The 14,169-nt window shown below is 61.7% G+C and overlaps 1 protein-coding gene across 14 annotated transcripts in view; it reads left to right on the top strand.

The window, feature by feature from the left end:
- RAB3IL1 (RAB3A interacting protein like 1) overlaps nucleotides 1-14,169 on the top strand; it is a 45,549-nt gene that overhangs the window by 24,898 nt on the left and 6,482 nt on the right. For 6 of the 14 annotated variants that reach the window (XM_070229995.1, XM_070229998.1, XM_070229992.1 and 3 more), the window contains 5 exons: nucleotides 10,694-10,946; nucleotides 11,376-11,471; nucleotides 11,562-11,639; nucleotides 12,268-12,486; nucleotides 14,013-14,141. In XM_070229995.1, the coding sequence (XP_070086096.1) occupies nucleotides 10,694-10,946; nucleotides 11,376-11,471; nucleotides 11,562-11,639; nucleotides 12,268-12,486; nucleotides 14,013-14,141 (775 nt within the window). Of the gene's footprint in view, nucleotides 1-1,815; nucleotides 2,191-10,654; nucleotides 10,947-11,375; nucleotides 11,472-11,561; nucleotides 11,640-12,267; nucleotides 12,487-14,012; nucleotides 14,142-14,169 lie in introns of those variants that run through there. The other 8 variants (XM_070229994.1, XM_070229999.1, XM_023654192.2 and 5 more) reach the window with 5 other exon arrangements.

Below are 14,169 nucleotides of genomic sequence, written 5' to 3'. Positions count from 1 at the left end.
TCTTTTCATAAAACTGGTGGAAGGGATCTCAGCCCCACCACCCCTCGCTGTGTGACATCGGGCAGCTTCCTTAACTTCTCTGAGCCCATCCTTTTCAGCGGAGGAACAGCGCTCTCCAGGCTGGGGGAGGAGCTGGTGAGGTCTGGGAGTCCAAGGGAACCGGATGCACAGAGACAGGATAGTTTTGGTGAGTTACTGGGGTGTCAGTGCTCCCAAGTGGGAACCCGCATTTGTCCTTCGAGGCCTCGCTCACAGGCCTCCACAGCCACCAGCCCTCCCATACCGAGGACTCTTCTTCTGGGGCCACAGCCCTGGGCTGCCACCCCCTCCACCCCTTATCTCCCACCAGTCTGGGTTACCACAACATGGGCCAGTCCTTATCTCCGGCCCAGGCTTGTGAAGTCTTGGAGGGTAAGGGCCCTGTCCCGAGCACCTTCGGCGTCATCTCCCCCGTCTCCTAAATAGTGAATAGGGCAAGGGCCAAGAAGACAGCAGTTGCTCAACATTTGTTTGGTGAACGATTCACGTCAACAAACACACGATGACATCTGCTTTGGGCCAGACCCTGGGCTGGGCTGGGGTGGGTGGAGAAACAGCAGCAAGAAGGAGCTGGTCCCTGCCCTTGGGAAACCACAGTCGTGGAAACAACTGCCCTGCAGAGTGAAGGGCATGGGAGATCTGCGTGGAATGACTCTGGAAAGTCAGAAGGGATGTCATGGAGGGCTGCCCAAGTTGTTCACTGCACAAGGTGCCAGCCAAGAAAGCAAGTGAGCAAGGGATAAAATCCAGCCTGCCCTCCACTCACCAAGTCCTGTGCCTTGGCGTAGGCTGTGCCCACCTAGGAAAGGAGTACTATTTTCTATTTTTAACAAAGACACCATTGACTTAGCAAGGTGAGCCCAGGGCAAGCAGTAGTCATGGAAGTGGAGGTCCTTAGGAATATGTCCCCCATCCCCAACTCCCCACCATGCTGGAGCCCCAGGAGGACAGAGCCTGGGTCTGTGCAGTTTCCCTTTGAGTCCCCAGCCCTTGAATGGCCCATAGTGTGTACTCAGGAGGGGTGGTTGAAGGAATGAATGAAAGAATGAAATACGTGTCCCCAAATGAAGACCTGACAAACTCAAGCGTGGGGACCCTGCTGTGTGGGCCTGGAAGAGTAGTGCCAGGAGTTCTGGTAGCATCTGGAAGGGAGGTACCTCCTCCCAGCCTCCCGGGCTTCCTTGAGACACGCAGGGTGGGAGCCATGGTCCCTGGCAGGAGAGAAGAGGGGTTATGTTCTCACTGGATCCAGATCCAGGCTGAAGTTGAGGCCGATAGTCAGGGCTCAGGATAGGGGACAGAGGGACTGAGGGACCGGATGGCCACTGGTCTGGGATTCAGGGAAAGGTTTTGTAGAGGCTGTGGGACAGACAGGTGTGTGTAGGGGGGTGCATTTCCCCAGAGAGCAGACGGTGGGCAAGGGAGGGATGGGGGTGGGGGGAGGGGGTCAGAGCAAGAGGGAGGCCCCTGTGGGGAGAGGCTGGGGCTGGAGATGTGGGTCCTCCCTCGAGATAAGCACTCAGAGAGTAGGACAAAGAACACTTGTTTTGGGGTCTGTCCCCCTTCCCAGCAGGCAGGATGCTGTGCAGGGAAAGGCACAGAGTAGGCCGCCCAGAGAAGGAGTGATGGCCGGGGAGCTGGGAGAGGGGGTGGGAGGGTGTCTTCGGGCCTTAAGGGACAACCCGTTAAGAATCAGGGAGCCGAAAGCCCGGGAGCGGCTGCAGGTTCCTGAGCGGGGCGGCCCGGGGCGGGCGCTGCGCTGGTGGGGCGGCGGGTGACGCCGGCCGCGGGATGCTGCGGAGGCTGCTCCTCCCCGCTCCGGCCGTCGCACCGTCCCGGCCCGAGCGGCCCGAGTCCCCGGGAGCGCGCGCGAGCTCGCAGCGCCGGCCGCCGGGGGGGCGGGGCCGGGCACGTGTCCTCGGGCCACCCCCTCGGGCACGTGACCCGCTCAGGGCAGGGTCGCCGCGGGGCTGCGGGCCGGGGCGCCAGCGGGAGCCGCACAGACGGGCTGCGGGCAGGACAGACAGGCTGCGGGCAGGCCGGCTGGCCCGGGGCGGAGTCGGCGGCGGGCACGGGGGCCACGCGGGGACATCGCGGCGGCGGCGCGGCGGAGCGACGCCCGGGCGCCCCCGGCGCCGGGATGTGGAGCGGGTAGGTGCGCGCGCTCGCGGCTCGGCGCCTGCCCGGGCCGCCGCTACCCCCGGGGCTGGAGGCTGGCGGGTCCCTGCAGGGCGCGCGCCCCGCCCCGGGAGGCGATCTCCGTCCCCAGCCCGGCCCGCGGCTGCGGAGCGCGCGCTAGCACGAGGACAGGCGAGCCCCCTCGCCACCGGAGATGGAAGGACACTCCGCGGGGAGGGGTCAGGGGGTGTCTCCAGGGGTGGGCGGCAGAGCGTCCCGAAGGGACAGCGCCAACTCCCCCTAGCTCATCTGGAGTGCAAGTGAGATGGGGCGGGGGGCGGCGGTGGTGGACTAGCCCGAGTAAGTCTGGGGTCCGCACCTAGAGGAGGGCCCCCCAGGCTGGGCGAACCTTGGAAAGCAGTGCAATTGAGAAAGAGGGGCTGAGTCTCTGCCAAGGAAGCTAGCAAACTGATGGACCTCTCTGGGGCTCCTGGAGCCCACCGGGCTCGGAGTGTGGGATGGGACCCCCGTGCAGGCAGGACTCTGGCCCCAGGACCCACATCTGTTTATTGGCTTTCAGGGGAGGTCCCGGTCCCTGGCTGACCTGGTGTGCCCTGTCTGTGTAGAAAGGTCGTGTTCTTCTCATGGAGCTGAGCAGACACTTCCTCGTCGCCATGGCCTGGAAAGACCTGGGGAGATGCGGCCAGAGTGGGGATGGGTTGCATTCCTGTGCAGAACTGGGCCAGATGGGTGGTCCCAGGACAAGGCCCCCTCCCAGCCCCAGCTGGGGAGGGAGGGAAGGGCTGCAGAGTTTTCTGATACGGGCTGAATCCGCTTGACGCCAGGGCACCTAGCAAGGCTTGAGCTGAGATGCTAGGGGAGGAATGGGGAAACTCGTCCCCAGCAGGGGCTGCTGAGAGAATGGACTCCTGGGAGGGGTGAGGTGTGGAGAGACCCGACACTTAGAGAGAGAGCTGAAGCAACGTGTATATGCTTTGGAATGGAGCCCCTGGGGAAGGCGACTGAGTTTAGGGAGAAAGCGGTTGAGGTGTGTTGGTGGTCCCTGGAGGGGTTAGGGCAGGCCTGCTGGGGGCGGCGGGGGTGGGGTGGGGGTGGGGGGGTAGCTGTGTTTGAGTAGCAGCCTGGTCTGGAGGAAGCTTGTGCCCCCTTGGTGATGGATGCACCCAGGCAAAACACAGCCACCAAGTTGCTGTGTGATCTTGAGAGTACGGCCTCACTTCTCTGGGCCTCTAGGTAAAATGAGCAGATTATGGGGTGGCGAGTGATCCAGGCCCCTTCCCTGGAGACATCCAGGCCAGGGCCAGACAGACATCCACCAGTAGGTGGATGCTCTCTTTAAGGACAGAGTCAACAAGACTCAAGGTCCTGGAGAAGATCCCCAGTCCAGCCTCCCTGCCATATTCCCAGAACCCTTCTGGATGAACCAGGCTGACCCCCACGTGATGCTCAGTCTGGCTCACTTCTTTTATGTACCTTTGGATCCCCCAGGGCCTAGCCAGGGGCAGAGCCTCCTAACTGAGGATGGACAGCCTGAGGGCAGAATGAGGAGTTGGGCGCCAGGGCAGTCAGAGGCAGAGTTTTGGGGTTCCCTTGAGCACTGCCTCTGTAGGGACCCCTCACTTGAACATCGGCAGCAGGGATTGAAGGACCAGGGGCCAAGCTGCCCGCACCCACTGGGGGCCTGGTGTCCGAGGAGCTCACCCAGATCCCAGCAGCAGCGGGGAGGGACCCTGCTGGGGGTCACACTTGCCCAGGTCACTGACTGAGCTGCTTGTGCTTGTGGCCCCAGTAGCTCATGATAACCCTGGGCGGGTGGATACTCGGGACCCTTCTTCCTAGACCAGGAGGAATCTGGGATTAGGACTCGCTGACCCTGGCCAAAGCACTGATGTCTCTGGGGCCTGGTGACCTCAGCTCTAAGATGAACTGAGATCTCTCTCTTGGGCGACGGCGCTGTTCATGGCCAGGTCCTGGTGCCAGTTCACCCCTTGGCCCTCGACCCAGGGCTGCTCCCCCCGGGTGGATGGCAGGGGCAGAACCCTGCATGAGCTTGGGTGGACCCTCTTCCTTGGGACTCCTTGAGTGGGCCCTGAACTCTCAACCCAGAGGCAGCTTCCTCCAAACCGGCTGCTCCCCTCCCCATCCCTCGCAGTTTCCCATGTCCGTAGTCATGGGTGTCAAGCCAGCTCCGAGGTGATGGGGCAAGGACGACATCTTGGGTACTTCTGCAGCTAACACAGAGCTGGGCGCTTGAGACTTGGTTGGTAGAGGCCAGAGTTTGGGTTCTGGACTAGTCTCCTGCCGCTGGGTGGCCACATGATGTGCGTGCAGCCCCTCAGCCTCAGTTTACCCCTCTGACAGATGGTGCTAATCCTGCTTATCTCTAGGGAGGGCCAGGCTCTGATGGACTGAGGTGAGGCCACTCCAACCTCCCAGGGATGGGAGAATGTCTTTGTGACAGGCAGGATGCTGGGGAGCTCCAGGGCTGCAGGTGGGCTGTGTGATCTTGAGCAAGTCACTTAACTGCTCTGGGCTTCGGCTCCCCTACGGGGCTTGGATCTGCAAGGCCTAAGTCACAGAGGACTACAGGCTCTGAGATGTCGTCTGAAGTATGGCCTGGGGGCTCTAGGCAGGTGGGCCTCCTCCTTGGGAAGGAGTTGGGCAACCCTCACTGTCCCCTCCTCCTGTAAGCCCTCCTTGATCTACCTACCTACCCTTCCCCCTCAGCAGGTGGGGATGTCTTTCCTGCTGTTCCTTAATCAGCACACCTGTGCGCAGGGCTCAGACTCTCCTTAGAGTCTTGTTTGTCCTAGACCGTCCCCGTGTCTGCACAGGATTTGTGCCCAACAAATGCTTGTGCCCAAAACAGGTCCGGGAGGGGGATCAAAATGAATTAGAATGTGATGAGAAGGGGGCTCAGTGGTGCCAGACGCCAGAATCTGTGCGACCCTGCGGATCCGATGGATCAGGGCTGGCGGGGTCCCTGGCATGTGATAGGTGCTCACTATCTATGTGTTGGGTGTTTGAGGTCGTGGGGTCAAGATTCTGCTAGGACTAAAGAGGCGGCTATGAGGCACCTGCTGTGTGTCCTGCTCCACAGGAGCACAGAGTGAGCTCCCTCACGCTCCCAGTGGAGACTTAGGCTGGATTCCGTCCTCAGGGCTGGGCTGGGCCGGGCTGGCAGGCCTGGGGCTGTGGTGGGGAGAGGCTTGGCCGACCCACCTGCTTCAGGTGTTCTGACATCCCTGCTTACCGTCCCGAGGCTGTTCCTGACCTTCGCCTGCTCTTGCTCCAAGTCCTCCCACAAGGCACTGCTCCGCTGCCCCCCCCCCCCACACCTGCCTCCCCCTTCCTGGAGTGGTCCAGGCCCTCCCTCTCCCACCCCCAGGGTCCCGCACCGCCTGCCTCCCTGGCATTCTTCTGTTCCCATGGATGACGTATATGACACCTCCTCTTCTGGAGCCCTCCCTGCAACGCCTGGGATGGCTCCTCCTCAGATGTCCGGGCTGGCTCTCTGGCTCTCCGTCCTCTGTCGTTCATCCCCTCATCCAGGCTCACGCTGTGGCTGTTCCCTCTGGCCCGGTGCCTCCCCTCAGCCGCCTACAGGACGTGCCACTTCCCAAACGCCTCAGCCACCCCCCTTCCCCTTCCTGAAAGACCCCCTCCCAGTTCTCATGTCCATCCCCGGTACAATTGTCTTCACTCACCTTTTCCTTGGTTTTTAATTATTTTAGTTAATTTACTGTAATTTTTATTTCTGTCCCCCTATTCAGCCCCTGATCTCCAGCGATCCTCTAGTCAGGTCACTTAGCTCTGTGTGTCCCCTCTGCATGTCCCCTCCCATCCCCAGGCCTGCCTCGCTTAGACAGCAGTCTTGGGTGGAACCCCTCTGCCACCACCGCCACTGGAGCGGACGCTGTCGCAAACTTCCTCAAACCCCGTCTGCATCCTGCCTCACTTCTCCGAAACCACCATTCATCCTCTTTCCTCCCGTCAGGACTTTTCTGGGTGACGGGTCACTGGGCGCTCTGGTGCCTGGCCTCTGGGTTCACTTCCCACCCTGTCACTGTGTGTTCCGGCCAGGTCGCCATCCCTCTCTGAACCTCAGGTGCCTCATCGTTCAAACGGGGCTGGGGAGAACATCTCCCTGCAGTGGCATCCAGGGGTTCACGCAGGATGACATCTGTGGACACGTGGAGTGGTGGGCTGACATGGCTGGGGGTGGGAGCTCAGGCATCCGACATACTTGTGTGTTTGGAGCTGAAGACGTGGCCCCTTTCTGTAGGCTGAGCCTGGCTGGGCTTGCAGACCGGTCAGGGAGCCAAGATGTGAAACCTTTCCTGGGACCTCCTTGGCTGCTGGACATAAGTCACTTGGCTGTCAGCCTCAGTGCCCTCAGGGCTGATGGACTGCCCATGCATGGGGGAGCGTCGTCCTGAATCGGACCCTGTGCTTGGCGCTGTCTCAGAACTGGACCTTGGGTTGGGATTCCTGCAGACCAGACCAGCTGCAGCCTCCTTGGAGCTGAGCCTATTGGCCCAGGGAGAGGGTGAGGGGTCCCAGGGTGCCCTCCTGGCCCTCCCCTTCCCCCTTCAGAGCTTCCCTCGCTGGCTCTGGCTCTGCTTTTTCATGAACCCGTTATGCCCATTAGCATGGGGGTCTTTAACTAAAGAGGTGACCAAGGGGGAGAGACGGAGGGGCAGAAAGACCTCCTGGCAGGCTGGTCAGGCCAGGGCTGGGAAGGAGCACACAGGACCCTCGTTGGGCCCTTCTGGCCCCAGAAGTGACCTCTGGACACTGGCTCAGTGGGGGTTGCTGGGTGACTGGGTTTCATAGGATCCAACAGTGCTCATTCTCATTTTGCCCTTTTTTGTGGATGGGGACAAAAGCCCTGCTAGCCTCCGAGGGCCGGCCTAGGGGGGTGGGGATTGCCTCGTTCCCCCCACCCTCGTGTGTTTCCTGGGGAAGTGACCCAGCGGGGCCTTTCCTGTGTGAACCGCCTGCCGAGCTCTAGGCGGAGGAGCCGGCTTCAGGATGGGGGGTGCTGGCTGCCCCGTCTCCCCCTGACCTTGACTCCTCCCATCTCCTGCCCCTGAGCAGACCCCTTCCCAGTGGCCCCTGCAGTGTATCCTGGATGCTGGACTCTGTTTCTGCAGGGAATAGGGACTGGGAAGGTTTGAGCAGAGGCCATGGACCTGGACTTGGGACGGGGGGAGTGCCTAGCACAGAAGCACTTAAGTGGTAAGCTGTGTTCATCCAAGGAGTGAGTCCCCCATCGCCCCAGGCGTTCATCCCCAGGTTCTCGGGCCTCTGGCCTGGGGGTTCTGAAGTGTGCGGATAATAGGGGATTATGGCTTGGACTGGACCCCGGGGTCTGGGATCCTGCCTTCCTCTGAAATTTCTGACTCGCTGGAGGCGAGTGTCTGCAGGCTGGACGTCCCCCCATTACAGGGCGGGCCCTTCTTTTCTCCTGCTCCTACACCCCTGGCCTAGGTGTTGGGCAGTTAGGGACTACGGGAGGTGGGGGTCCTGCTTTTCCCATGCTTTCTGCCCTTAGGATTTTCCCAGTGGGCTTTTCCAACCGGGAGGAGTGGGGAACATCACCAAGACTCTGTCCCAGGCCTCCAAGAGCCACTCTTTTCTCTGGTTGCAAAATACAGACCCATCCCCACAACCCAGTAGTGGGCTGAAGTGAGAGCCTGTTGGGAAAATGATGGGGGACTGTCCAGCCACACCCCCAGCCCGTGCCCTTGGACCAGCTGGAGAGTGAGAGTCTTTCCCTATGGCCAGAGGCCCAGACCACACCGGTGGATGAAGCTCGGCCCTTGCTGGAGGGGCTGATGGCCTTTTTCTCCTACGCAGGGGGCGTGGGCGACGGCGGGGTGGTCCTGGCAGAGGGAAACGCACCCAGGCTGAGTGTGTGAACCCTGGGCCCCTGCCCTGTGCCCTATGCTGTCCCTGTGGGTCCTCTCCCACCCTTGGCCTCCAGTTCTTGCTCATTCTATTGAAGTGAGCAGCCCCCAAGGTGGGGTCTGCTGCCCCCGCCAAGACTGAGTGACCATGGCCATCCTCTCTCGCCCGAGGAAGTGGGGCTGGGCCCCAGGTCTCCAAACTGCCAGCGGGGACATCTCCCTGGGGCCTGTGGTTTCAGCTGTGGGACCCAGAGCCTGGGCAGGCGCGGCAGGGGTGTCTGCCAGGCGTGGCCGCAGACTGCACGCTCTTTGCTGGGTGCTGTCTGTGGTGACCTCTTCATTTGAGTCTCAGCGCACCTCCTGCAGGTCGTTACCCCCATCGCACGGGTGGGGAAGCAGGTTCAGAGAATCTCCCCGACAGTCCCAGGGGCTCGCGTGGACCCCAGGCCAGAGCCTGGCGTGGACCCCGGGCTTGCCCGACTCTGGCCCCCGCTGTCAGCCGCAGCTCCCCGGGCCTGGCTCTCCCTCCTGGGAGGCGGTTTCTGGGCCTGAGCAGAGGCTGGGCAGCCAGTTTGGGCCAGTATTGGATCAGATTTCCTTGTTACAGCCAAGGAGGAGCTTCCTGCAGCACCCCAGGCCTCACAGCCCTGGATCCCCAGGCAGATGCACCAGCGCCACCACTCACACCTTCACCCACTGGGGAGTTTTGGGCTTGGGCTGAAGACCGCCCATCCCACCACTGCCTCCCACCAGCTGTGAGACCCTGGGCAAGTTCCGTCAACCCTCTAAGACTCTGTCCCCCATTTGTAGAATGGGGACAACACCATGAGTGCTGTTCAGAGTTTTAAATGAGAACACGGGCAGGGGCTGGCCTGATGGCGCAGCAGTTAAGTTCGCACATTCCACTTGGGGGCCCGGGGTTCACCAGTTCAGATCCCAGGTGCAAACCGGTACACTGCTTATCAAGCCGTGCTGTGGCAGGCATCCCACTGTTGTGGATGTTAGCTCAGGGCCGATCTTCCTCAGGAAAAAGAGGAGGATTGGCAGCAGATGTTAGCTCAAGGCTAATCTTCCTCAAAAAAAATAAATAAATAACACGGGCAGAGCAGCCTGTACAGTGTCTGGCACTGTGCGAGTTCCCTGGGTGCAGACCCCAGCTCAGGGCTGCCAGACGACGGCCACAGTCCCTCAAGTGTCAGGGACTCCCCTTGCCAACAAGACCCGCCCCCGGTCCCCAAACAAGGGTGTTGGGAAAGATCCCCGTGTGGCATGAACACAGTTGATAGAGTGAAGGATGTGTGTTGCCACTTTATTCCTCAAAGCCCCATATCCCTGCCAGGCGGGACCCAGCCTGAGGAGTCTCAAGGCCACTTTCTGGGCCAGTTCCAAAGCAGAGGGCGGGCTGGGCTGAGTGGCTGGACGGGGCCGTGTGAAGGTTTCGGAATGGGCTCATTGCTAGGGTCCCTGGGTGTCCAGTCCCTTTGTGTTGCCTGGGGGAAACTGAGGCTCAGGGACTACTTGGAGAGCATCCCAGGGTCCAGAGGACAGGGAGAAGGGGCTGGTTCCCAGCCTTGCCTCGCCCTTTTCCTGCGGGAATCCTGAATCCCACGACCCTCCTGGGCCTTGTCTTTCCTCCCTCCCATGTGGGCCCCTCTGAGCCCCCTCCCCTCCACTTCCCCACTGTTATCAGTGGCCCAGCCCAGCCCCCCACCCTCAGGCCAGCCACTGCAGCTCAGAAGCTGCTGGCTCAGGAGCCACCGGATTTTGCTGAGTGAGCGAGTCCAGAGGTGCTGTCTTGGCACAAACCACCGCTGGCCGAGCCTTCTCCCTCCCTCCTCAGGGTCTGCTGCGAAGGGGTGGGTGTAGATGGGGGCGGGGGGTGAGGGCAGAGGCTGGTGCCCGCCCCCCCCCCCAACTGCCTCTAGGGTCTTCAACTTCAGGGAGAGAAGGGTCCTGAGGCCCAGAGAGGGAGTGTTTGCCTGAGCTCACAAGGCAGATCAGCAGAGAGCTGGACTGCTCCCCACAAGGTCCAGGGGGCAGGAAGTGGCACTGCCTTGCCTGAGCTCTTTGCGGAATCTTCCTGCCTCAGCCCTGCCTGGGTCCTTCCTCTCTGGTCTGCTCTAAAGGGTGTAAATTTGCATTAACAATAGCGACCAAAGCAGTTTCCACTTAAGGGCCTCCTGTGTGCCAAGGTTTTATGCGCAACTCTGATCCATTCAGTGACCCTTGAGGGGGCAGCCACTGGGATTGTCCCCACGTTATAGAAGTAGAAACTTAGATTCTCAACACTGATGCATTTACAGACATCTGTTGGACAGACACTGACTCCCACTGTGTGCTGACCACCTACTGTGTGCCAAGCACAGGCCTAGGCCCTGGGCTGGAAGGGGTGGCGGACAAAGATGAATGAGTCCTGTCCTTGCCTCCAAGAGACCTCATGCTTGGTCATCCTGCCCTTGTGACAACCCAGTGATAGCCTTACTGCTAGTGTCCCTATTTTACAGATGAGGAGACTGAGGCCCAGAGTGGCAGGTGCATTCCCTGGGGTCGGTCCCTGGGCTCAGGTCCAGGACCACCCCCCATATCTGCTGTTTGCCTCGCAGCCAGCCTCACCTGGATGAGGGCCACCCGCCGCCCCTGGAAGCTGCCCCGGTCTCCTGGAAGAGTGTGGGCCCCTGCAAAAGCCTCAGGGAGCCCCCAGGAGGCCTGGCCGAGGCCTCTGTAGGGGAGGAGGCCCAGGGGGAGGAGGACCCTGCAGCCGCCCAGCTGGACGTGTTGCGCCTGCGGAGCTCTTCCATGGAGATCCGCGAGAAGGGCTCGGAGTTCCTGAAGGAGGAGCTGCACAAAGCCCAGAAGGTGGGGATCTGAGGGCGGGGAGGGGGCTTCGGGGACCAGGGGCCCACCTGGGAGAGCTGTGGCTTCTCGCCCATGGCCCGGAGATAGCATGCACCTCTCGAGGCCAACTGCATGTCAGGCCCGTGCTGGGCACGCGGCAAGTACAAAGACTGGTTCCTGTGACTTGTAAATGACTTTAGAAGTCTTGACATCTCTGAAAATCTGTTCCAACCCCTGTGGACTGATAGTCGGGGTTTCAGCCTCGTGCTGTGAGCTAAATAGAAAACGCATCATACAGCATGGGGCAGCAGAGGAAGCAAGCTCGGGGTCCAGAGGCCCCCGGAAGAGGACCTGAGGAATGGAGCCTGGTCCATGGGTCTGGTCCCACCAGGACTGGCCAGGCCTGGGGGCCCCCGTGGGGTTGACAGCCATCCACCTTGTGCCCCCCAGGAGCTGAAGCTGAAGGACAAGGAATGCGAGCGGCTGTCCAAGGTGCGGGAGCAGCTGGAACAGGAGCTGGAGGAGCTGACGGCCAGCCTGTTCGAGGTACCAGGGCATGTGGGGCAGGCTGGGGAGTGGGTCTGCTGGCCATCCATCAGCTCCTCACCCCGCATGCGGACCCTGCTGTCTTCCCAGGAGGCCCACAAGATGGTGCGAGAAGCCAACATGAAGCAGGCGGCATCAGAAAAGCAGCTGAAGGAGGCACGGGGCAAGGTGAGGGTCCCGCCGCCCAGACCCTCGAGGACCGGCCTTCGCTACCCAGTCAGACCCTCGCAGGGCCTGGTGGGGCCGGCAGGGATGGGTGAACTGAGGCCTAGAAGGTGGCGCAGAGGTGTCCGAGATGACACAGCTGAAACGCGGCCCACTGGGGTGTGAGCCCGGCTCCCTGGGGCTCCGGCAGTGTGTCCACGGCACCACAGAGACCTTTCTGGGCCTTTCAGGGGCTGGGAGGATCCTGTGGTAATTGTCACTTCTTTTCCCTCCTCCCATGTCCCCCTTACAAAGCAGAGACCTCAGTCAGGCCATGGCAGCCTGGGCAAATGGGTTCCCCTCTTGGGGCTCGTTTGCCCAGCTCCTGGGGGCCCCTCAGTGGGAGGCCCAAGCCAGCTCCCAGACACAAGCATCTAACAGAGTCCTGGCTTACAGCGTGACCTCAGGCAGGCCATGTCACCGCTCTGAGCCTCAGTTTCCTTCTCTGTAAAATGGGCGTCTCAGTCCCCACAGAGGCTCTTCCAAGGGTAACAGGTGGGGTTAGGTGCTAGTGGCTGCTGGGGGGCGCACTGTCCCAGGCTAGGGTGGTGTCAACCCCGGGCTAAGGTTGACGCCCATCTCATCCCGCCAGATCGACATGCTGCAGGCAGAGGTGACAGCCTTGAAGACACTAGTCATCACGTCCACACCAGCCTCTCCCAACCGGGAGCTCCACCCACAGCTCCTGAGCCCCACCAAGGCCGGGCCCCGCAAGGGCCACTTGCGTCACAAGAGCACCAGCAGCACCCTCTGCCCCACCGTGTGCCCCACTGCGGGACACACCCTCCCTCCAGACAAAGAGGGCAAAGAGGTGAGGGGCGGCCGGCGGGCGGTGGACACAGGAGCAGGAGACGGTGCCCACTGTCAGCCAGGCAGTGGGGCCCAGTGGGGATCTGGCTTAGCCCCTGGCTGTGTGACCTGGAGACTGTCCTGCCCTCTCTGGGCCTCTGTGTCCTCTGGCTGTGAGCAGTGGGTAGGTTCCCTGTGACATGAGGTTGGTTTGGCCTTCAGCCTCTGCTGTGTACAATCTGGGAGGCCTGATAACCCCCTCCACGCCCCTCCAAGCAGTAAGGGCTATCCTCTGCACCTGAGGCTGGCCTTGGGCCTGAGGGCCTGCCCTTGGGCAGTCTTCCACCTGAAGAGGCCACACTACTGGGCCTCTGGGGAGAGACCACCTGGGCCCTGTGCACCCTCAGGCCTGAGGCCAGGACCACCTTGTGACACCCTAGACTGAGAGTCCTCAGTGCCCTTTGGTTGTGGTACCAAGATGAACAGGGCCTTTGGGGGGGCTGCCTCCCTCTCCCATCAGCTGGGTACAGGGGTACTTGGTCTGGGCTGGACAATGGGCCGTGATGTCCTTGGCTGCAGGTCCTTGGGCAAGTGAGCTCCCCTGTCAGTGCCTCTGTGTCCTCACTCCCTCCTGGGACAATGGGAGGAACTGAGTCACAGATGTCAGGAGCTCAGCTTAGGGATGCACCCAGCGAACGCCCACGATGGCTGTAGTGGGATTCAGCTTCCTGGGGTCTTGGACGCCAAGGCAGCCCCCAGCCCCATCCTGCCCGATGTCTCCAGAACTTCTGGGGAGGAGCCGCAGGCCTGGCCTCTTGACCGCCTTCTGAGTTCTGAGCTTCCGACTGGACACTAACATCTCCTTCCTCCTGTCTGTCTCTCTGCACCTGTCTGTCTGTCTGTCTGCCCCCGCCCCGGCCCTCCTGCCCAGCCCGGGCTGCCCCCCCTCCTCTCCCTGCTCCTCTGTGTGGTCCCCAGCAAGGTGGTTCACCTCACCTACGAGCCAGCCTGGCAGCTCCTGCCCGGGGAGCTGCCCGTGGCCCCCACCTCCGCTACCTGTCTCTCCTTTTCCCGGCAGGTAACGGCCCCAGAGAGGGGCCACCCCCTTGGCCCCGTCCCAGCCTCACTCACTCTGCATGCGCCCCAGGACGGCCTTCGAGGGGCCTCTCCGGAGGGGGCAGCCTGTGTGTGTTCCCTCCTGCGTGTGCTGCATGTACTTGGGGCTACCTGTGGGTACCTGTGGGGTCACTCTTTTCCTCCTCAAGAAGGTGGTGAGGGTCTTCAGGACAAGACCCTGGACCCAAGACTGTAATCTTATAGTGCCAGCAAACTGAAAACACCCCTAGAAATGAGTTCTGAGTTCTTTGGTGCAGAGCGACTCAGCTCCCCTGCACGGCCACTGGGGACAGACCTGCTGGCATGCTGGGGCCTGCCCTGCACCCTCCCTGGCTCCCCACCTCCTTCGGCTCCGCCCGTTCCGCCCGCCTCCGCAGTGCTGGCCCCCAGCGCGCCTCCTGACCGCCCCACCTGGCTCGCCCTCCCCCGCAGGTGGACACAGTCCTGTTTGCAGAGTTCCAGGCCTGGAGGGAATCGCCCACCCTCGACAAGACCTGCCCCTTCCTGGAAAGGGTGTACCGGGAGGATGTGGGTCCCTGTCTGGACTTCACCATGCAGGAGGTGAGGGAAGGCAGAGGGTGGCCAGCCA

Source organism: Equus caballus, chromosome 12 (genome assembly GCF_041296265.1).
Source record: "Equus caballus isolate H_3958 breed thoroughbred chromosome 12, TB-T2T, whole genome shotgun sequence".
NCBI classification, from domain to species: Eukaryota; Metazoa; Chordata; class Mammalia; order Perissodactyla; family Equidae; genus Equus; species Equus caballus.
This window is presented reverse-complemented; position numbering and strand designations above follow the sequence as displayed.